The sequence below is a fragment of the Mastomys coucha genome, unplaced genomic scaffold (assembly GCF_008632895.1).
Source record: "Mastomys coucha isolate ucsf_1 unplaced genomic scaffold, UCSF_Mcou_1 pScaffold22, whole genome shotgun sequence".
NCBI classification, from domain to species: Eukaryota; Metazoa; Chordata; class Mammalia; order Rodentia; family Muridae; genus Mastomys; species Mastomys coucha.
The window spans coordinates 151,745,400-151,770,091 of NW_022196905.1; the positions used below are offsets into that span (position 1 = coordinate 151,745,400).

At 42.7% G+C, this 24,692-nt stretch overlaps 1 protein-coding gene across 1 annotated transcript in view; it reads right to left on the reverse strand.

The window, feature by feature from the left end:
• Window positions 1-6,722: 6,722 nt before the first annotated feature.
• Efnb2 (ephrin B2) overlaps window positions 6,723-24,692 on the reverse strand; it is a 44,005-nt gene continuing 26,035 nt past the window's right edge. Inside the window, exons 3-5 of the mRNA XM_031338978.1 lie at window positions 12,425-12,517; window positions 11,605-11,718; window positions 6,723-10,269 (exon numbers count right to left, since the gene is read on the reverse strand). Coding sequence (XP_031194838.1) covers window positions 9,881-10,269; window positions 11,605-11,718; window positions 12,425-12,517 — 596 coding nt within the window. The 3' untranslated portion in view covers window positions 6,723-9,880. The remainder of the gene's footprint in view (window positions 10,270-11,604; window positions 11,719-12,424; window positions 12,518-24,692) is intronic.

The window sequence follows — 24,692 nt, forward strand, 5'->3', positions numbered from 1 at the left end:
ATATGGGTCCACAAGGGTACAGTTCCCACAAAGAGGATGTGCTGAATATGTTTAGTGTTACTTGTATATATAGGACTTTGGGACTGACCATTTGGTATTAGATAATCCCTAGGAAAGACTGGTTCTCCCTTTCTTAGCAGAACTTGGTTGCCTCGAATTCTTTATCTAGAAGTAGGCCCCAGTGAGATCCTCCTTCCATGTTAGATGTCTACTGATGTTGTCATTGCTCAGGTCTTGTTTAGGCAGCCATGTTGGTGAGGTATATTGGTGTAGCTTCCCTGTCATTTCTAGAAAACACAATCTCTCAGCAGATTTTTTCCTGAAAAAAAATTTTTTATTACACAGCTCAGTTTCATAGATTCAGTAGTTGGTCATTTTATGAAATGCTTTTGGATGTCTGCCAGGTATAAGTGACTTTGTGGTCACATGGAAACATTCCTCCTTCTGAGACACTAGGGAGAGAGAAGAGTCAAACTTTACAGGTAAAACGCATAAGCATGTACACATACACCTATGTGTGCTAGAACACAGGTGACGCGTTTGTGATTAAAACGCAGTAAGTTGGATTCTAGACTTGTTTTAAAAACTTCTGTTTTACTTGAAAGTTTTCAAAGTAAAAGATCACAGAATTGGGGATACAGTGTCTTTCTACTGTGCTATGGGGGAAGAGTTCAGAAACAGCCATATTCCAATGCCAGCATTCAGACGTCCACATCTGAAATCCGCAAATATCCCAGCATACCCTGGTGACAGGGTTGCTGGAGAAGTCTCTGAGCAAGGTGTCTGCTCTTTGCTTTAAGAAGGTGGGAAACACAACTGGTCAAAGTGCAGAGAATCCTTGTCATGTCAGCCACAAATGGAACATCTGTATACACAAGTCTCAACCACAATGAGGAAGATGGCGTAGAAAGAGGACAAGAGCCAGAAGTCAGGGGGAACTGCAATTAACTAGTGGCTTCTGGTTACCATGATAGGACCTTCACATTCATGACTTTGAAGAAGTTGCAACTGCCTACACAAGACCTGCACAGAATGAAGCCAGTCAGCACCCTAGCAGGGAAGGGACTCATCCTTAACTGAAGAGTTATTGACAGGGGCAGGAAACCAACTGCATTCCAATGGATGTCCCCCTCCCTCACCCCGACAGGTATATCTGAAGCATAAATTGAACTTAATAGATTATTTTAAGAGAGAGAGAGAGAGGGAGAGAGAGAGAGAGAGAAAGAGAGAGAGAGAGACAAGAAGTTGGGGGAAGGGATGAGAGTGGATCAGAATATACTATATGTAATTCTCAGAGAACTTACAAAAGTATGAGTAAGGTAGGTAGGAGGCCTGACTGAGCACCGCTTCTCCCACAGTTCCATCTCCACGGTCATCACCATATCTGCATTGCTAGAGGTGCCATTTAAACAGTCCTATTGTGGTATCTTAAACATTTATTTTTCTAGAACCTGTTCTTAGAGCTAAAATGAGTCTTAGAAGCATTACAGCACAAAGCCATGTGACTTATCCACTCTCTCCAGGCCCTTGAGGAGGTGGGTGATTCAAAGCCAAAGTATGTTGCTGCCAGTTGCTCTCCCAGAAGACCCTCCAGAGAAAAATGATCACTCCCATTTGACAATGACCAAGGCTGGGGCACTTATGAGCCTGTGCACCGTGTTGTACACAAACTCCTAAAATCTCCCATTCTTTCAAGTCCTGCAGGGAGATTCTGTCCCTGGAGTATGGCACAAGAGATGGGTGAAACAAAGCACCAGGAAGCTCTGTCTCCCAGAATCCGGTGTACCTTCCTCTTTGGAGGTGGTAGTCGGGGTTTCTCTCCCATCCAGGAGACAGTCTATACAAATCCATTGTAAATTCATTGTATAATAACTATAATAAACACCTTCAGCCCCCAATATGTGCCCCTGGAAAAAGGGTTGTCACATCGAATCAGCAGTGTGTGAGTGAAGGTGTGATTAACACAGCCAATATTTCACCTGTATTGTTTCTATTTTAGGAATTGGTAGGAAACCCTGGACTTTCCAGCCTGTTTCCTGCCTCCCCCTCGAGGAGGAGGGCAGCACAGGATGGGGCTCCATAGGAAGCACCCAGTTGCAGAGCTGAAAGGCTGGGTGGTACAGAGCTAGTATCACTGGCATACATTCCAGATCCATCTATGTATCTATGTATCTATGTATCTATCTGCCTATCTGCCTATCTGCCTATCTATCTATCTATCTATCTATCTATCTATCTATCTATCTATCTATCTATCTATCCATGTATCTATTATCTATCTATATGTATCTATCATCTATCTATGTATCTATCCATCTATTTTCTATCTATTATCTACCTATTTCTATCCATTTATTTTTTTTCTCCTCACTCCCAGTCTTTTTTGAGCTCACTACTAATTATAGGTAGCAGACAGAACATTCTCAGTAGTTCTTTCTCCAGAACTAAGGAAACCATCAAGTATAGCCAAGAAACACTCTTTCAGATACATATCCACATTTAATGTGGGCTGGAAACCAACTGCAAACTTTCTTATTTGCCCTTTAAGGCCAGAGGCTGGCTCTTAAGGCATACCCCTAAGTCATTTGAAAGAACAGAAAAGTTGGACTAAATTTAGCATCCTAACAGCCAGTTGGTATATATAAAACGAAACACTTAAAAGGGAAGAAACTCAGCTGCAGACAGAGAAGGCAGAGACGGATGACAAGAGGAGTACTAAATAGACAAATACATTTTTAAAAAGATGCTGAAGGAATGTAAACACCGTGGTTACCAGCCTTATCATTTCCTTCCTTACCAGCATCTGAGAGGCCTAATTGTTATTCATGGAAGTTTCTGAATTGCTGACTGAACTCTGAATTGCCTAATAGGAGGATGCCTGTCTTTCATGTTGCAATAGCCAATATTTTGCACACTGCCTAGCATATAATAAGGGATAATGAATGGCATGCTGTATAAGTGAACAGATTGGTGTGTGTGTGTGTGTGTGTGTGTGTGTGAGAGAGAGAGAGAGAGAGAGAGAGAGAGAGAGAGAGAGAGACCACTATACAGAGGCTTCTAGACTTGTAGATAAGCAAAAGTCCACTTATATGGGTGGGTTAATTTCCCGTGTCTTGGGCCACTCCAGCAAGTACTCACGTGAGGATGGCCAAAGCCTGTGCTCTCTACTAACCTGCAAGTGTTTCTACCTGTGAGCTAGAAATGCTGTACAGGCTTGTTGTTTTATCAACTATCTTTCAAATTAGGGCCTCCCCCAGGGAGTCTCAGTGTGCATAAGAGCTTATGATAGAGGTAGCTAGCCTAAGTATAAGAGCAGTCATAGTCCAGGTCACATGACAGGGCAGTGGCTACAGATGTCATTGGTGCTCCAGCCTCAGAAAGTTTCCCCTCTTTGGTGTCAAGCTAGGCTTCATCTAAGCATGACCTGTGTGAATCAGAGGAATGTGGGGTTATGGTCATAAAAATCTCACATCATTGTAAAACATTATTACAATTGTATTATGACTGTGTGTGTAAGCCACAGTGCATGTGTATGGAGGTCAGAAGACACATATATGTAGGCCTTCCACCATGTGGGGTCTGGGGATCATACTTGGGTCCTCAATTTGAGAAATACCTTTACCCGATGAGCCATCATCTCATCTCTTGAATCTCAAATGAACGCTCAGATTAATAGTAGAAGACTGAAGAGAACAAACATTGTTATCAGGACCCAGATCCAATGCACACATGCAGAGCTAGAAGTTCTTCCTTGATCCTTCTTTTTCCATTCCATAGACCCTAAAGTTACAAATTAATTCCAACTTTTAAACTTCCTTTAATGGTGTCTTAATAAAGCCAGGGCACAAAAGTGACACGCCCAAAGAGGAATTTTGTGGGGTTTAAAGATCCCAGTTGGTTTGAAGTAATTTCCTTTGAAGACATCTCCTCTACTATTCTTGGACTTAAAAAAACCAAATCAGAATTCTTATGCCTCTAACAATAACAACACACATATTTCCAGGCCTTCTAATCTCTTCATTCGGAATGAATGGTACGTAGATAGTAATAGCTCTCTATTAGCAACTGAATTTTCTTTTTTTTACTAGATACTTTATTTACATGTAAAATGATATCTCCTTTCTCAGTTTCCCCTCTGAAAAAAAGAAAAAGAAAAAAACCCTGTTCCCTCCCCACTTTCCCTGTTCACCAACCCACCCTCTCCTGCTTCCTGGTCCTGGCATTCCCCTATACTGGGGCATAGAACTTTCACAGGTCCAAGGGCCTCTCCTCCCATTGATGACCAACTAGGCCATCCTCTGCTTTACATATGCTGCTGGAGCCATTAGTCCCACTATGTGTGCTCTTTGGTTCGTGGTTTAGTCCCTGGGAACTCTGAGGGTACTAGTTAGTTCATATTGTTGTTTGTCCTAAGGGGTTGCAAACCTATCAGCTCCTTGAGTCCTTTCTCTAGCTCCTTCATTGGGGACCCTGTGCTCAATCCAATGGATGGTTGTGAGTAGAGACCTGCAACTAAATTTTCAGTGACACTTTTCTCTTGCAGACTGAAGACCCACAAGTATAAATAACAAGAGGTAAAAGATGTGTTTCAGATCAATCATGAGAAGGAACACAGAGTAAGTTAAGTTCAAATCTGCAAAGAAGGCAAGGAGGAGCTGGTGGAAGCAAACCCACCACCACTTACCATGAGGCCTGGCTCCCAAAGCTCTCATCAAACAATTGGATTGAAGAGTGGTCAAGAGCTAGAGATGTAGGTTGGAGGTAGAACATTTCCAACCTCACACAAGTTCTCAAGTTTTGTATCAATAGAGAAAGTTTAATCTCTTGTGAGCCACCTGAATTCTTTTTTGCTAACCCAACCAATGAGTGAGCCAGTTGGCCATTTTTACACACAATTGAAGTGACAACTCTGGATATCATCATTGTCGTTTTTCAGTTGCTAACTCTTCTAGCTTCTCAGCCAGTTTCTCTCAGTTGGTTCTGGAATCTGACAGAGCTGACCAGCACTTCCTCAGCGGGCAGCATTTTCTCTAGAACCTTTCTCCTTTCCACTGCAAACCTCACCAGTGTTTGAATGAGAAACTCTCGGGTTAAAAGGAGCAAAAAAGAGTTGCTAATAGTGAGAGTTACTCTGAAAGAAGCTGTGGGCTGAGAGGTGGCTGATGGAGTTGGGGGTTTTCAGACAGGATGAAGAACACTTGCTTATACCATTCTGCAAGGTGCTTCTCAGTGCAATCTTTTAAGCAGAAAAGAAAAACCACATGGACACACCTTAGTTCTCTCATCACTGGCCCTGGCTAACTCAGTGTGGAGAGTTGTCTCAGAAGAAAGGTGGGAAGCAATCAATAATTGTGAAGACTTTTCTGCAGGCACACAAGCCAGAGTCTAGAGCTGTCTTTGTCTGCCCACGCTGAGCCAACCCAAGCTTGGTGTGCAGGGTCGAGGGTCCCAGTTGGTAACCTGGCTACAAGTGGTGTCATGAGACTTGCAACCAACTGCAACTCAGGAGCCTCAGGAAAATTGCTGGAGATAAAACTTTCATTGACTAAGACCTTGTGCCTCCCAGGGCTTTCTGCTGGTCTGTAACAGAGAACATTTACACATCACTCACTCCCTCATTGCTCACAGTACTGGCTAGCCCAAAGCTTCACAGTTTTCCACACTGGGGTTTCATTGCTAGCTCTTGCAGAAGCTTTTAGAGCCCTGGGCTCTTCCAGCTCCTGGGGTACAGCAGTCAGGTCTGGGAAATCCTCTGGCTTGTTTATTGATCTCAGGTGCCTTATTTATTTATTTATTTATTTTTTAAATTTTCCACTAAGTTCTATCACTCTTTGGTTCAAGGATTAACTGAACTTGGTTATCAACTGACTTTAGCAATGATGTAACCCCCTGTGGGTTGGATTCCTGTTTACAATTTTTTTTCCATGGAGTACAAAGGTTAAGACCCCAAAGTCCACAATAAACCCAGAAAATACTCCCAACCCTCAGGGCAGCATGTTAGAAATGTTTCATTTTCTAAAGTGCTATATGCACTTATAAGCATAGACTTGGGCATGTGCTTACTAAGCTGGTGCCCATGCAACCCACGCAGGTTGACATCAGCTGTTTCCCTTTCCTGACTCTCCAGCAGACCTTATTTCAAACTTATTGGCCAGTCTTTCCCCAGGAGGTTATAGACCAACACAGTCAGCTTTTACATGGGGCGGTACAGGGTATCAGATCACATGTTTGCATGGCAGGTATGGCACCGGCCGAGGCATCTCCCCAGCCTCACGTTTTTTAATCTCGTTGCTGGCCTCTGGCTTGCCTTAATCCAGTTTTACAGCATGTTTTCCTCAAGGTAAAATTTTATGAAGACCATCTGACTTCCTCCGTTACCTTGGGGTTAACCTGCCAAAGTAGTTAGCTGACACAAAAATGTAATCCAAATACATTATTTCCCTCTTCTCTCAGGGTTCACTGTGTGGCTGACCGCGCTCACTGTGCCATACAGGTGCAACCAGAGGCATTTCCTGTATGGATGTCAGGGCTTTAATCAAACTTTATTTGTAACACATGCACAACTTGTCTTGAGAGATGGGCATAAAAGGATCCAGGAGCAGAAGTCTCTGGGTAATTGTGTCTTTGGAAATAACAAAAGGAAGGAAATCATAATACAGAACAGAAAAAGAAAGAAAATCAAAAGAAAAAATAAAAAGGAAAGGAAAATACTTTGAAGGCGCTTTTTCCATAGGAAAAAAATATTTTATTTTTTTAAGAACAAATTCATTTTGAAACAGACGTGGAATGTGACTGCTCGGATCTCATTTCTGGGGCTTAACTGTCATGTGGAACTAAAGCAGATTAAAAAACCTATGACAGGCTATTAAAATAAAACAAAGAAAAAAATATTTATAACTCAAGCATAATACTGTGTTACTTACAAATTGGACAACGAAATTAAATAAATATTCATGGTACATAATTACGGCACAAATATGCAGCAATTTGGCAACCTTTTATACCTTTTTTTTCCTCATTACAGTGCAAAGGGGATGACACTGCCGTTAAACAAGCTGTAGCTAAATACATTGCAAAATTCAGATTTTATACAAAACATCTCGCTTAGACTTTATAAAAAACCAACATTGCTCTATGTACACAATCTGGGTAAGAAAAGCCATTACTGTCTTGTTTTCATGTGTATTTTTATTAAAAAGGTGAGTAAGGCTACTGTAACACCCGACCGAATCCATAGACGGTAAGATCTGAACCTATTTACAGCGTCTTCACTTAAAACACGATGGTGCAAGCTCCGAAGTCAGGTGACTAGGGACGGTAATACAAGCAAGGCATTTACAGTAACTTTCCAAAGCTGAACCAACTCCAAATAAGGGGACAGTTGGTAGATTGTCATTTTCTGCACCAGACACAAAACAGACGCACAGGACACTTCTCAATGGGTTGCAGGTAACTCAACTCTTCATCAATCCATCTGATTCTTCACAGTTTAGCATAGAACCAAAACGTAGCCAACTGATGACACAGACATTTGATTTCATTAAAATCAGACGGTTTCCCATGTCTCCCCTCCTGGTCCCTCCCTCTCCCCCTTCTTAGAATTAGCTTTTGATGGCTTACAAGAAAATCTTGTATGAATGCGCAGGAGAGCTTGGGGTGATGGAAAGAATTACATATGTACTGTGCTTGATCGCCATGGCAACCCTCCACAGACATATGATATAGATATATATAATATATATTGGAGATATATATTATACATATATGTACACACATGTACCACACACCCACTCATACACACGCACACATCGAACCAACGTCATTTTCAGGTTTGGGAAGTAGGGAACAGTTTCTGTGACAACTCATTTTTGTAGGTACTCACTGGAGGTCTGAGAACCTTCAAATGCTGTCTTTACAAATTTTTTTCCTCCCAATTCAGAAAGCAAAATGTTACCATAGTAACAGGACTCTGTTAAAGATGTCTATTTTGCATAGCACTTAAAAAAAAAAAAAAGGAAGGCTTCCTGCCTCCTGTTATTCTCTGGAAGGGCAGGCATAGGGTAGGAGAGGAGGGGGGACCCACAGCTAAACTTTCAGCTATAACCCCCTCAGTGTGACCTGCTGAATTCTAGAGAACACTTCAGCCCATAAGGCAAGGGAAACCCCAACACAGAAAATAAAGGTCAGCATATCTCATCATGTGTCTAACCTGGGGCTCGGTCACATCAGTTTCCTGCTGTTTGGGGGGCTGGCATTCCTAGCCTATGGTTCTGCGAGAGATTTCCGCAGGACCTTGTTATTTTTGCTATTTGCTCTCATTATTGATACTTTTCTTGTTAATGGTACTTTTGGGGAGTAGCTATCCAATCTTTCACTTTTTAAAGCACTAAGCACTGGGATTGCTTTCATCACCACCACCACCAGTTAACTCCACATCTTCTGGTGTGTATTGTGTGTAATCTTAAAATATATATTAGTAAAAATCTTTCATTTTCTATCCCTTGTGTTCTATACACCTATTATAAATATGTCCTATCTTCCTCCTTCCCTTCCTTCATAACTTACTTCCATCTTAAGGACTCTAAGAGGTGGGCCATGTGTGCTTTGCTTTGACATGGAGCCCGGGTATAGCCTTGGAGCCCGGACAGCATGGCCATAAACCAAAAACCAAAGTGTAAGGCTCAATCGGGAGGGGGAGGGGCACTTACGGGGACTGGGGATCTGACCTACCTTTCCTAATGAGAATTCTCCAATAACCTCAGTGGTGATGGACTTACAGCCTGTTTGACCTTTGGCTTTTCGACTTCTAGGTCAGATTTGGCTCTCTGCTCTTCTCCTAAATGCTTTCCCTGTGTTTTTAATAAAATGTGGTAATATAGCAGCTGAGTCTGCTTAAAACATCTCCCAAAGCAGACGGACTCTCCCACAGCTTTGCGGCTGCGCTTTTTATTGCCAGTACCTCTACAGTCCTGCTCTAGCACTTCACCGGAGGCCTGCCCTCTCCCTCTGTGCTCTAGCTGGTCCTTTCACAACAATGGCCCCTTTGTTCCCCTGCAGGAGAGAGGCTTTGATTCCCTGCTGCATAGCTGTGTGGTAGTGAGCAGCTCCCCACCACTCACCAGTTATCTCCCACCTGTCTCTGTCCTCTGGAAAAACCAAAGCACTCTCTATTGTTTCCTTCTTGCATCCCTACTATGCTCCAGGGGCAGCAGCCTTGACCTGCGGTGGCAGCCAGCACCTTCTCACTCCTCCACACCTCTATGCTTTCCCCCCTTACCCAGCCTCCAGGCAAGCAGGGTTCTGTACCTAATACCCAACTAATTAGATCTTGGTGTAAAGGGTGGAGCTGGGACTCCGTGGTGAGCGTCCTGTAATGATGCAGGATGTGGATGGAGTGAGGGATCTGGGGAGGTGCTGCAGAGCCCTGGCAAGAGAAGGAGTGAGTGAGTGAGTGAGTGAGTGAGGACTAAACACTAGAGATCTTTGAAAACCTTACTGAACCCGAGGTCCGAGTGATAAGTCCAGTGTGCACGGCAGGAAACGTGGAGGCAGGGGCCGCCTGGTGCGCAACTTTCTCCTAAGATACTGCTGCGCCATCCATAGCCTACCGTGTCCTCCCGGGCTCTGCAGAGGCCTGAGTGGCTGGGTGCATGGCTTGCAGGTCCGCGTGGGGACGCGGCAGTCCAAGTGGGGTTCTCCTAGCAGTCTTCCAGCTTCCGGGGAGGGTCTGTGGTCCCCAGGGTCGAAAAGCTACAGACTACAAAACTGTCCAGATCAAGGCTCTTCCAGGAGGCATCCTGCCCCCGCAGCCAGGCTCAGGCAGTCCCTGCGTGCCCAAGAACAAGGTGCGAGTTCCCTTGGGAGGCGCAGGTCTCAGGCCTCAGACCTTGTAGTAAATGTTGGCAGGACTCTGTGGGGGCATCTCCTGCACGATGTACACTGGGTGGCCATAGTCCCCGCTGACTTTCTCGTAGTGCGGGCAGAAGACGCTGTCTGCAGTCCTTAGCGGTATGATAACGTCACTGGGCTCCGAGCCATTGTTGTTGCCACCTCGCTTGGGCGTGGCCAGTGTGCTGAGAGACAGCGTGGTCGTGTGCTGTGGAGAGTGTTTGCGGTGTCTCCTGCGGTACTTGAGCAGCAGCACCACCAAAGTGATGATGATGACAATGAAGATGATGCATCCGGATGCAATCCCTGCGAATAAGGCCACTTCGGAACCCAGGAGATTGTTCCCGGAATGCCCCGCGCTGTTGCCATCGGTGCTAGAACCTGCACAGGAGCAAGAAGAGCCAGTTACCAGAGTCCTAGGTTTGCCCTGTTGCTTGCAGAACCCTTGAAATGTAACAAGCATGCCCAACGCTCAACCCTCAGGGAGAACTTGACAGACAGGGCAAAGGAACCTCAAGGTCCAATGCTCATACAGCCCCAACAGCTTCCTTCTCTGTGTCACAGCAGACATTGAGCCAGCCAGCCAGCCCTTGGCGGCCCCAGCCTCTGCGGCTGGAAGAAAGGCACATGCCGCTATTCCAGAGCACAGTGCAGCCCTGTCCTGACCTGCTCTTCCCTCATGCTAGAACCGGCTGTTATATGCGTCTTCAAACGCCCGCCTTCCACAGAGAGCCCTGCCTACCAGCAGAGATGTGCCAGAGAGGAAGGAGTGATGGGACCTGGGAAAGGCTTCAACTCGGAACTCGGTTGTATTATTTGATTTACACTTAAAATATATTTGGAAGGCAGCAGACGCTCTGGCACCGAACAGACTGCTAACCCAAATGTTAGCACTAAAGAATTGCCTGGCACCATTATACTATCCATTTATCAATTTGTCACAAGAATTTGACACATCTTGTCATTGAAAGTTAGAGAGAGAGGGGGGAAAAACTTCCTTTCTTGACTCTTGGAAAGAGACAGAATATTACCATAAATCCAAATTCTCATCACCTCCAAACCAGCACAAGGATCCCTAGTATAAAAGTGCTGATGTGATGTGTGTGTGTGTGTGTGTGTGTGTGTGTGTGTGTGTGTGTGCCAGCTATTGCGTACACCGACATCAGCACACTGAAGCAGGGCTGTTGAGAGAATGAGCTGATTTTAGAGAGCATGCTGTACTTTGGTCAGTAGGCCCTTTAATATTTTATTTTTACACATTTTACAGAATGTGAAAAACATTAAGAACAGCCACCTGGAAGGTACACCATTAGGCGGCGTTTTCTAAGATTCAAAACAGGATCGATGAGGCTCTTTGTGGATTAGATATAATTAGATGGGGATTAGGGCACAAATTATATATACATTAAATCAGCTTTGGGATGGTGTCAGCAGTGAGCAGGAGATGACATCAGCCAATGAAAACCCATCTGGTGGAGCATCACTGGTAACCGACACATCTGGTGAGCTCTGCTATTGTAACTGTAAGACTTTGATGGGAATAAATTAGTCTGTCTTATTGACCAAGCTAATACCAGTTCACTGAGCACAGCGCACAGGCACCACGGCTGTGGTGAATCCCACCAGTGCAGAAGTACTCTTGAGGATCCTCCACCTCTCCGGGGTCTAACAAATGCACCCCACAGACTCACACACAGGTACACCACACCACTATACCTGGATTTGGTTTCACAAAGGGACTTGTTGTTGAACTTCTTCCATTTGTCCCAGCTTCTAGCTCTGGACGTCTTGTTGGATCATGATTCCTGGTTGATCCAGCAGAACTTGCATCTATATGAAGAACAAGTGATTAATCATGGCACAGACATCTGACTATAGCTAGCTTCAGAGCTGCACAGATATCTCAAGAGGCATGAATAGCAATGAACATAAGACTCTTTATGCAAAGCACTGTGAAATACAAGAATATAATCTTCCTTTTTAATCAGGACGGTTATCCTAGTTATTTCGGAGGTTTAGATTGGGAGGCCATCTGTGGAAACTATAGGGATTCTTGCATTTGGCAGTCAAAGCATTGCAGATGACATTTCAATTTAACTGAGCAAGTTGATTGACTACTATACCGGTTTCTAATTAGAAGAATAATTCTTTCTTTCTGCACAATAGGTTATTCTATGTCAAAACATGGTTCTTTGGTTGTCCAGATTTGAAAATGAAACAAAGCGTAGAACCACTGTTTACATACTGGATACTTTGATTTTTCAATCAAAGAGGTGTTCTGCATTGTAAAGAGAAACATGCATATCTGTGGTAACACAGAGATACTCTGTCTTGCTGACATGAACTTTTAGAGAGCTTGCCAATAAGAAAAGCTGAGTATATCGTCTTGGGTGACACTCTGCCAGTGGTTCAAAGTACAGAGAAGGGTCTGCCTTCAAAACTAAAAAGAGGGGTGACAGTGAACGTCACTTGGTGCCACACTAACTGGGGATACACCAGGTCACAGTGGCTTCACAAAGAAGCAGATGATCTTTACCTTGTCCAACTTTCATGAGGATCTTCATGGCTCTTGTCTGGCACACCCCTCCCTCCTGGTTATCCAGGCCCTCCAAAGACCCATTTGATGTAGCTGATTAAAAATAAAATGGACAAAACAAAAAATAAAGAAAAATCAGGAAATCAATAGGCAAGATTACATGAACATGAAATGTCTGAAACCAATTTGAAAAATAAGAATTCACTCTTTGTCACAAGTTCTTTGAATGTATGAGATGCTGAAAGTCAAAAAGAAACAGAAACAGAAACAAAGAGAAATGGATCCTGGAAACATTGCTGCATGTAAGCTACCTGCTTCTAAATGTGCTTAAACACTCCCTCCCATACATATCTGATTTAGTATTGCTCTACAGGTAAAAGGGACAGCATCCTCCAAATGCCCACAGACTGAGAGGGGTCGAAACCAGAAAGCACAAAAGAGCTAACCCGGTAATTTCAAAACTCTGCAATCATCTCCCAACACCTGCTTCCTCCACTCCAGACTTCCTGCTTCAAGAACAATTAACTTGATGCTCTGCTTGTCAAGCGTCCAAGTTCTGCAAACACTGGCAGGGAAGCCTTCTCACACCCTTGCTCCTTTCTCTAGCCTGAAATGTACTGAAGAAGCATCCTAGAACTCAGGTCTTCTGAGTCTGCCTTCTCACTGTGTAAATGCCAGCAAGCATGTGTTATCAGCAACCCCCATGAGCCTCTTCAGCCAGGCTTTCTGCTGGAGAAAACTCTAGCTGGACAGAGGATTATTAGCACACTCCCTTCCCTATCTGGGCCCTGTGACAACTTGGCCACAACCAGGTGGGGGAATCACCTTACCCCACATTCCCTTTCCACCTTAACAATGAGGGGCCCGAGGAAAGACATTCCTTCTACCAACGTGTCTTTCTGTTTTTCAAAGCAGCCATGTCTGTATCCACACATAGATGTTTGTCCTTAGGCTGGTGAAATCTCTAAATGGCTTTGTAACTAAAGCTGTAAAGAGATGGGCTGTCAGTCTGTGTAATGAGGAGCAGGCTTCCAATTACAGTTCAAGTTTGAGTAGGAAGAGAGGATGGAATGTGCCGGACACTGCTGCCCCTTGAGTTCAAGGGGCAAGGAACAGAAGTGTTTCATATATATGTCTGTAACTTCAATCACCTCCCACTTTGGCTATCAAAGCCCTGCCTACAAACACTACACTCGGAAGAGACTGTAAACTGGGCAGGTGTGCTTGCAGCTCCTCTTGATTTGGCTGTTTCGTTTTTTCAAGCATAGCATCATCACCAAACACTTCTAAATGCCTCCAGCACACACAAATTTCCTTCTGTGTTCTAGAATTATTGACTTCTATGCACATATTTTCCCTAAAAGCAAAGGATGCCTCTTCTGCGTATAAATATCTTGCTCTTAACTGAGAGCGAGCCCAAGTCAGCCCTCATAATCGGATCTCCTTTTGCTGTAACTGACACTTAAGTGTTCCCTGGGAAAATACCTAATAGTTGCCATAAGAACTTTGCTGGGGAGTTGCAGTAAGCTACACAGTATCTACCACTCACAGACTGGAGAAAATGTTGCCAGATAAGTCAAAGTAACCGTCTAGAGAGACTGTGCTTCTGAGCATCTAAAAAGGGCCTTCTTTGTTATCTTACTATTTTCCTCCTCTTTCTCTTTTCCCTTCTGCAAAAACAGTAGCTAAACCTCAGAGCCTCTCTCCTAAGGCTTCTCACAGTGTGGATTCCCCTGAGCTCTGTTTCTAGAGCGATCTAGGGCAAATGCTGAATCTTCAATTATTGATTAGCCTTTCTCACGCCATTGCTTGGGAGTCAAGATAAGTCTCCATAAAAAAAAGTAGAAAAGTGATCTGCTTTGTTAAATCACCAGTTAAATGTCTAGTTTGCTTAATTCAAGGAGAATGCCAAGTTTTAGACTCACAAATACATAAGGGCAATTCATGCTAAAGTGCATCCTATTGAAAGTTAAACAACTCTTCTTTTCTGGCTAGAAGTCTCAACACCCACCTGACAAAGGACAGCAATAACTAAAAGCTGAGCAGGGGGAGAGAGGAGTAGTATGGGGGGGCAGGGAGGACCACAGAGGGGGAGGACTACAGGGGATGGGGAGGACTACAAGCAGTCAAGAAGGATAGGAGCTGGGTGTGGGGTATGTATGGGGGGGTGAACTAGAGGGGGCAGGGAGGATTACAGACCTCTTTGGTTTAATCTTGAAGGGAAAAAATCAGTTTCAGATTGAGAAAAAGACTGAATACCAAAAAGCAGGCAGCAGGGAGCTCCACCGCCTGCAAGTGCCACTGATGAATTTCAAGCACAGAACGGGAGAAGAAATACTTTAAATTTGCAGGTAGTGCCTCTTCAAAATCATAACATCTGATTTCCCCAGGTTTACCCCAAAAGATGAACAAGCAACCCCCAAGTTGTAAAGATCTCTAAAGAAGTTCAAATCAAATTTCAATCTGTGCTTTAACATCTAGAGACCACAGAACTGTTGGAGGGAGAGAGGTTGTATAAAATGGGAATGAATTCAGTTTTAAAAGCTGAAACTTTTCCCCCCTTGATTAACCAAAAAAAGAAAAAAGAAAGAAAGAAAGAAAAAAAAGAAAAAAAGAAAGAAAGAAAGAAAGAAAAAGAAAGAAAGAAAGAAAGAACTGGAAGTGGAGAGTGGGGCCCTTTTAATTAACTTGGGACTTGTGAAAGTCAGAAGTAGAGCCTGGGAAGAGCTCATGACCAACTGTTGTTAAAAATGAGTGAACTGTATGTGGTACCATTCCACGTGCCTCAACAAAGGATAACGGTCATGGGAGTATGAGGTCTAATTCTGACATCACCTTTGTAGGTCATTCTCATGTCTTTTGAGTGTGTCGGATTCTCTTCCTAGACAGAGATCATGAGGTGGTCGGATCTGTCCTACGAGAGTGTCAGTGGGACCATCCAGTGCCTGGGGTGGGGTCCCTGACATGATGAGAAATCCAAAGTGAGAAATCCAGCCAAGGCCAGGCCCCCTCACTGCGTTCCGACCATCTAGGTGAGCAAGCAGTTCCATCCTTCAAATGGAACTTCAAACTGTCTGCTCATATCCCCGTAAACTACAAGCTGAGGAGCCTTTACGCCTTTAAGCTGCGGTTGCCCCTGCAACAGAAATAACTAATATGACTAGGACTGCCATCTGACAATTTGTCATGGAAGAATCCATTTTCAGATGTTCCTACCAACAGAAATCTTTAGGAGTATAACACAGCAATAAAAGCCTTATATGAGATATATAAGCCTTAGCTCTGACTTAAGTGTGATTTTCTATATGTTCTCAAAAGTTAGGATAATTCTAAGTCTAGTGGATCTGCCCCTACTGGAACAAATGGCCCTGTGCTCTATCTTGACTGTGCCTCCTTCCTGGCCATGAGCTACTGAAACACACCATAAGATTAGTATTCTGATGTCCCCTATCCTCACCCTCATCAACCTGGAACCTAGAAGCTTTAAAAGGCTCAGCACCGATTTTGAAGCATAACAAGAAAATTGCTAATACTCGGGAAATAAAATCTTTTTAAGTTGTCAAATTTTATTTCTTTTAAAAAATTAGATGTTTTTTTAATTTACATTGCAAATTTTATCCTCCCTGAAAACGCCCCCTATCCCATCCCCCCCCTCCCTGCTCACTAACTCACCTGGGAAATATAATCTATTTCATTTCATTAGATAGTTTTACAACTATTTATAGCTTTCATTTGAATGTCCCTGGGAATTTTTAACTTAAAGAATAAAAATAAACGTTACTTCATTATGCTTAGTTTTCCTTTGTATCAATCCACCAGCATTATCTAATGTGGCCACAATTATTGTATTATCAAATGGATAAAATTGCATTTAATCACTAAGAGACAGGAAAAATAACATTGTTATACCTAAGCTTTTATTTAGTACACAAACATTTTTCTCCCCTGGCCTAGTTGGGAGGGAAATAGACTTTATAACATTAAAAATTAGGGCAGTGGTGGCACACGCCTTTAACCCCACCACTTGGGTGGCAGAAGCAGGCAGATTTCTGAGTTCAAGGCCAGCCTGGTCTACAGAGTGAGTTCCAGGACAGCCAGGGCTACACAGAGAAACCCTGTCTCGAAAAACCAAAAAGAAAAAAAAATTACTCGAAAACTTTCTCTATCCTGTTGGGAGGTTGGCTTAATAAAGATACTAGAGCATTTTATAGCTGGCTTTTAGAAGCTCTTGCTTCTTGGGTCTAACTCAGAGCATCACTACACTTTCTTGTCTCCTCTGGAGGGAACGAAGATCACTGCTCAGCAGAAAAGTATCCTGACCTGCATATGGTATCCATGTCTGCAATCCTAGCCATCAGAAGCCTAAGACATGAGGACCGAGGTTTCGAGGCCAGGAAACATAAGAAGATTCAGTCTCAACACACACACACAAAAACAACAAACCAACTATACAGAGTTTGAGATGCCTGAGTTTCCAATTATCTGCAGATCTTACTATATGAGCACACAGAGAGCTAGAGAGGTGGGATCTGCTAAATAGACCACACAGACAGAAGACACCTGAGTCTTGGACCATCCTCACAGAGATGAGTACTGCATTTCAAAGTGTCTCTGTGCAGATCTATCTGCTCTGTTCCAAAGCCAAGCTACAGCTGCTGGCTGTACTGAGTCGAGTAGAGAAGAGTAGGTCATCAGGTAGAGGGTGACATAGCCGACATGTAGGCCTTGTTCCCAAAGAGACATTCTTTGATTCAAGACAATCCCATCAAAGGACAGATCTTTGGGTCCCATGGTCACACTATAGAGGACTGGTCACACTATTTCAAGTGGTCATGAGAGACTTGTAGATTGGCAGACATTTGAAAGTAAATATGTCAACTAATCAAAGCAAGTTCACCAAAGAGACACATGATAATCATGCAGCCAGGAAAACAACAGAAGCTGTGCCCTTACGTGGGGCCGATCTTGATGATTTGATTAACTAATGGTCCGCATTTTATAATAATCTCTGTCAACACCAATTCTATTGGTACTGCCCTTGACCGTTCACTCTATACCACACACTAGCCATGCTAACTCTACTTTCTTGGGTGAGACTTTCTACACATCTTCCCCCAAGCTCAGCAAAGGCATCTGAAAAAAAAAAAAAAAAAAAAAAAAAAAACTAGCAGAGGCTTAACTGGCAAACTGAAAAAGCATTATCCAGAGAGACACATGACTTTAATGTCATCCCAACACACAGAACCAGACTGCTGTGTCCCCCCCACCCCACCCCCAGGGATGCATCTCTGAGTGCCAACAAAACAAAACAAAAAGCATGAGACATAAGTTGAGAAACAAGGACCCTGGTCAAGTGTAGTTATTTAATGTCAACGTACAAGCTGGGGAGCTAAAATCTTTCTACTTAGTCCAGTATCAATTTAAATTCCAAAAAAATACAATACAGATTAAGAGTATATACCATAAAGACAAATTCAGTCTCTAGAGCCCAAGTTAATGCATTTTCATGGCTCAGTTAGCAAGGTCAATCTCCAAGATAGCTGACACACAGAAGGAGAGAAAGTCCTAAACCCAGAAATAATAATATCCAGGAAAAGGCAAAAATCAATGCCTGTTTTTAAAAAGGACAATGAGACAATGTCTGAAACAAACATCGGACCAACACACTGGGAAGAAGAGGAAATTTCCTTTCTCTCCCTCTCTTTCTTTTTCTATTTCTTTTTTTTCCTCTTTTTATTTTTACTATGTTTTCCATTGTGCCTACTGAGGGAAAGAGTGGAATGCATCTCCTTGATTTCCAGAGAGATACCAGGAATCTGGCTAAACAGCAGGAATTCAGTCTTCCTTGTCTCAGAGCATCTCATTCCATAATACCAAGCTTGTCTTGTCCTTGAGCAAAAGCACCATGGCACAGTCCCTCAAAGTGTCTCGTGAAGAAACAAGAACACACAGCAAGACATCTTCAAAGAGAAGCATTCATTCGACAAAACATAAAACATGCACACAAGAACATTCATTTAGCAAAACACAAAGCACATAACACATATACAACAAGAAAGCACCCAGCACAGCACGGCACCTTGCCGGGTTCCTTGCTGGGCTCCCACTCCCATTTGATGAACTAACTTCCTTTGCATGTAGGAGACTGTGCAGACTTAAACATCATAAACTAGCAGGGATGGAGTATGTGTTTCTCGTCTAAGGGAACATGGGCCCAACTCACAGGAAGAATCACTGTATCACATTAAAACTGTGTCACTGTTACTGTATTTCAAAATCTCCAAGCAGCCATAACTGGCCCAGCAGCTTCCACATAACACAATCTCTTGGCTTGTGCACTGGGCAAAATGACTTTGGAAAAGCCAATCTAAAACATGAGAACTTAGATATCCTCTCTTTTCTTCTAGCATTAAGGAATGACTGAAGCTGTGGATTAAGTGCAAATGGATATGTTTTCCTGTGTGTGTTTGGAGGGCTGTCTTAATTTTATTTTCTGAGCTTAAGCACTCTATATGAACTATGATGGGATAGTTCATTGACAGTTCAGAAACAGAAGTCTTTAAAAATGTACCAACCAGCTTGGACACATATCTTCAAGCAAGTTTTTATATGGATGTACACTGAGAAGACTTTAATGGCATTGGCTACTTGGCCACTTTTAGGAACCAAGGACACTACATAGCCACGTGTGCAAGAGCCAGCATAGAGAACAAGGCTTGGACCCCAAGGGGTAGCAATCAGTTGGGAGAACAGCTGCAATATCTAATTATGAGAACCATATCTGAAACTAAGATTTATCATGAGTTATTCCTAAAACCTTTCAACCATGGGAAAACTGTATGAAGATTAAATATGTGCCTATCCTGGATGAGTCAGTTAGCTTTGATAAGTAGTCCTCAAAAGAGAACAGCTCACAAAAGAGGGAAACAGGAATACATGGCAGACACATGAGTTTGTGCACCACATGTCTATACAGTGTGTGTAAGAATGTATGTGTACGCCCACATGTGCATGTGCATGCATACATATATGAGAATACATCAAGAAAACAGATTGAGGACCAGGTATGGTAGTGTGCATGCCTTTAATCCCAATATTCAGGAGGCAGAAAAAGTTGGAGCTCTGTGAGTTATAGCCTGGTCTACATAGTGACTTTTAGGCTAGTCTGTGCTACGGGGCTGAGAAAGAAGTCTCAATGCTCAGAACCCAAAACCTTCCAGATTGTGGAACCTTTTGGAATTTTGGACATTTGTATAGAGTTGTTAGCACCAAAAGGTTTGGGGTTTCAGGTCAGGGCTGTTCAGCCCGCACCCTCTGTGCTCAGTCCAGGCCCCTGACACTATCCTGAGAAAAGTGAAAGCAGGGACAGCCATAAATTACCCCTGGTCCTGTTTTAACTCAAGAGATGCTTCAGCATGGAAAATCATTTATGAAGCTATGTATTTTTCCTCAAAATATTGCTCCCACTAATTCAGTCTCTTGGTTTCTTTTTTTTTTTTTTTTTAATGACTTCTGTTGAAAAAAAATGCTGCTTTCTAGTATAAAATTTTACTGCTAACTCTGGCAGCTTGTGCAGTCAAGGACTAATCATTAGGCAAAAATTAATAATAAATAACAATAAATTTTTAAAATACACCATTTAAAAAGTACCCTTCTTATTTTACATACTCTAGGGTGTCTGTTATTGCTACAATCCAGAGACAGTCATTAGAACGAGGATAGTATAAACTACAGTAAAGCAACAATTACCTTTACAGGAGAGTCACCATTGACCTGAACTAAAACTACCAAGAGAACTGTGTCTTAAAAATAGGTTGCCAGATGACCATTTCAATAGTAATGACTAAAATCACATTAAAAGATATAATAGTTCTAAAGATAAGACATAATTCTCTATTGTCCATTAACTTAAAACCCCAGATTTTTAAAACGCAAACTTCCTGTTCAAGACAGTGATAACATCTCACAAAAATACCCGGAATCATGAGCCATGTGCAGCTGAGCAGATTATTTGTAGCATATAACCCATTCTCTTCTCTGTTTTTTTTTTTAAACATTCTTGATTTTTAAAATATCTTTGTGGCAATACAGAAATATCTAACTAGGATCAGGTTAGCGTGAAATGTCCATGGCCAGAGAGGATAGGGAAGGACATCCCACAATCCTCTTGTTTGCCCGACTGTCACTAATTGCAGGCAATGATATTAATGACCCAGGAATTACAAAAAGAGCAGCAGTGAAGTAGAAAACATCCATCCGAGGAGAGTTCATGGCTAGGTGGTAGCAACTTCTGCAGTGGTTGAACTGATGCCTGCTGACAACTCAGGAGGGGACACTTCAGAAGAGGCATAACAGCTTAGATGGTCATGACATTATTTGCTTTGAGCATTGAGGCCAGCGGTAACCCTGATAAAGTATCCTTGTTTAAATCTGTCCTATGTCTGAGCCTTACTCGTGTGTGCAGACACCTGTTCTCAATTCAAAGGATCAGGGGCAGTTTCTCAGATATTTCCTCCAATGAAAGAATTAACTTCATTCCATAGTTTAACAAGAGGAAGAGGAAAGCTGGGCTGATTCACTGATACAAAGTGACTTTGAAGCAGAGTTGGCATTCAACAACACAGAATCTGGTTTCTCTATATGAGATTGATTATGTTCTTGCCCAAGACTGGGCTGATCAGTTCATCCTGCTATCCATCTACCCATCCATACATACACCCACCAACTACTTATCTTCTCAATTGACACCCAACCATCCATATATCCAACAGTCTACATAATCTACCATCCATATAACCACCTATCGACTCACTCACCACCTACCATATACAAACACACACAGCACTTGTACTTAGCCAAGGAAGCTTAACATCTCTTAATGTCTCTGTCCCTATACTGAACTAACCTGAGTTTAATTACATTATTATTTAGCAACTTCTGTTGATGGGCTCAAAGTACTTACTAATGCCATAAAATCAATCTAGTGTAACCTTAATGGGAGAAGAAAAGCCAAAAAGATTTTAGATCTATTAGTAGATTTAAAAATAGAAAAATTTGAAGTGTGAACAAGGACAATTCTCCCATCTTTCTATCCTGTTGGTATTGTTACGTTGCCCAGTTAGTTTTCAACTCTCCCAGACTTGGTCTTCTGGGTAGCTGGGACTAAGCACATGCCATAGCACCCAGTTTACCCACACTCTTGTGGGATTTTCTTAGTTCATCTCAGGATTTATGACTGAGTCAGTTATATAATGTATGACAGGGCATCACTACCAACATGTGTGATAGAAGTGGAGTTTGTTATTTATATTGCAGAAGCTTAACACAGTTCACATGTATTGTGCCTGTCTTTTTCTTTACCCTCTCTATGTTTATGTAAGTATGCATGCATGCTCCATTGTGTCTGACACGCTGTGCTGTCATGCACACACTTTGTATGACTGGACACTATCATCACTATTATTTTCTATGCATACTTTCTTTGCTAACCCTACATATACATCATGCATGTCTGCATATTCTCATTACAGTGCACACATGGCCCAGGAGCCACAGTTACACACTTACAATGGAGACCTAAGGGTTTGAAGGCCCAACATTGGGTTTTGGCCCTGATGTTTCATGGCATGTAAAGTGTTCTAAGCCACTAACACTGTTTGGGTTTCTTCACAGCAGTGAAAATTTTCTATCTCGTGTGCTGTTAGACTTGAAAGTGAAGCAGGCATGAAGGCCACAGCACTCCCCCAAGGATCAAACACATCCAGACTCAGAGTTAGCGCGTTAGGAATAAATTTGAGTCTCTTAAGAACTATATAAATCAGTTTTTCTCAAAGTAATCTTTTTTTTTTTTCCTCCAAAATGTCTGTCTATGCCTCTTGGCTATTTTTTTAAGTGTTTTATTTTGCTTGAAAATTTTATCTTTGTGATGAATATTTAAGGGCTGTTAAGAAAGAAACGTGTCCTCTTTTATGCACTGGGTCTCTAGCATTGTTCAATTATTTATAAATTTATGTGAACTGTTAACAAGCTATAAATACAAGGGTAGAGATATAAAGATGAGTTTTATGAAATAATAAAGACAGTTTTATTCTGAATAATTCCTAAATACCTTCTTGGCTACGTGAAGCCCTTTATTTCTCATTTTACTTATTTTGTATTCGCGGTGTTTATTCTTCCTCGATTTTTGCTCTTCATGCTGGGATCAGTTGTTGCATCTATCACTGGTTACTTTCAGAGCAGGGGGTGGTACTGGGAAGGCCTGTATGTCTGGTTTTACATGAGTGTGTGGTCCCAGATTCCCAGGAGATGCCAATGACTGTCAATCGAATCCCACCCAGGGCAGCCTCATCCTCTGATCTTCTGCACCACCAGGCTAGCATCCAGGTAGCCATGACTCTGCTAGACTTGGGAGTCCCGAGTATCTTGGTGCAGTCTCAAGATAGGCAGATGCAAAACTGAGCTTTCTTTAGATTAAATTCAACATGGACCCTCCTGATCCTTTGTGAGGTTTCCTACAGATGGAACCCAAGGGGCTACCCTGGCATGATGGCTGTGTCCTAGGGAACCAACCGGAGCATGTGAGAGGCTGGTGAACTGGAAAGTAAGGGCCCTGACTATAGGTATAGCAACACTCCTCCCTGTCTGAGCCTTCAGAGTCTGTCAAAGAACCTGCTGGCAAGGGCAGGTGATTCCAGAACAAACCACACATAAGTGTGTGCTTCCTGGTCAACGAAAACAAAAGGACTTTAAAGACAGTCAAAGAAGATAAAGTGAGAATTGCTAATGAGTAGAGATACCCAGAGTGGCTGAAGCTGGGCAATGCTCTGTGGTTTTGTTTATGCCCAGACTACAAACCAAGGATGCTTCTATACCCATCCTTCCCAGGCAACCCCTCTCGAAATGAAGCCCACTTTTGCCTTCAGCCTCCCAGCCTTTCACTGCCTCTCAAGTTCCACTGTTAACGTGTTCTTGGTTGGTAGCCATACACGGACACCAGCAATCTGACATATCTGTCCTCATGGGAAGTGTTTTTATACACATACTCCCACACACACGAGCAAGGGCACTCATGATGATTTTAAGGAAGACATATTGGCACATAAAGCCCAGGGTGGCCAGACTTGGACTTACAGCTCCTGGGCCAGCCATGTTTCTAAGTGTGGCATATACTCTTCTTCTGTTCCTTCTATAGTATGGCCTCTGGCAAAGCTCCATTACAAGAAGAGGAGCTATGGAGGAAACTGGAAATGTGCTGATCACACTCAGCACTGGGTGCCATAGCATTATCAAACACAAATTTTCACCCCTAAGCCAGGAGACAGGATGTAGTCTCTGTGTCACTAAAACTATCCAGTATCCAATGAAAGACCATGGCTTCTCCCATACATAAATAACCCACTGAATAGACTCCATAATCTCGTTATGGCCACCATGTGCTCTTACATGTTCTAAAAGCTATCTTTATGATAATGAGCATCTAAAAGCTGCTCCGGGGTTTAGTACTTTTCCAAAGAGGCAGTCCAGGACACTCAGTATTTTAGTGTAACTTGCCACAGTCATCACTCAAAATGAGCAAATCAAAGTCAGAAAAAAGATACGCAACATATGCTCCACCAAAATGAGGAGCAAACTATTATACTGGCTCTTTAAAATTGTTATTTGTTTTTACTTGTGCAAATATTTCTCTTATTTTGTGATTTTTTCCCCCTCTAAAATGGAATGTATGCTTTAAAAAATTCCAACAGTGCATGTGGAGACTTCTAGTTTTGCACTCTCTCAGTAAAGAGGCCTAAGAAATGGAGGGTCCCCCAAACTTGATGGCTCGGCGAGGCAGGGTGGACATGGAGAGCTGACTTCAATAAGGCACTCAGTGACTTCAGTAACCATAAGTCATAAATAGTGACTTCTAGATGACGCTAAGAGACTATGATCTGCCTATGGATATACAATAAAACAACATTTAAACTGCACAGAATCAAAGGCAGGGAGCAGTATGAGGTCAGTCAATAGCACTGTCATGGCTCCTGCGCACCTGAAGTCTGAGTATGAGTCACTAGCTTCTACCTTCACTCATGTGACCAATCCATGTAGCATCTGTAAGACTTCATCTCAGGCTGGGCCCCAACACACAGCACCAGCCTTAGAGTTTCAGGGGCAACAGAAGGAGCTTGCTGACTCAGATAGCTAGCTCTAAACAAGTTTGGACAGTTTCTCTGTGAAAACTTCAGTGGTGAAGGCTGGACACTCAGAGAGTAGATATGCCTTCCCA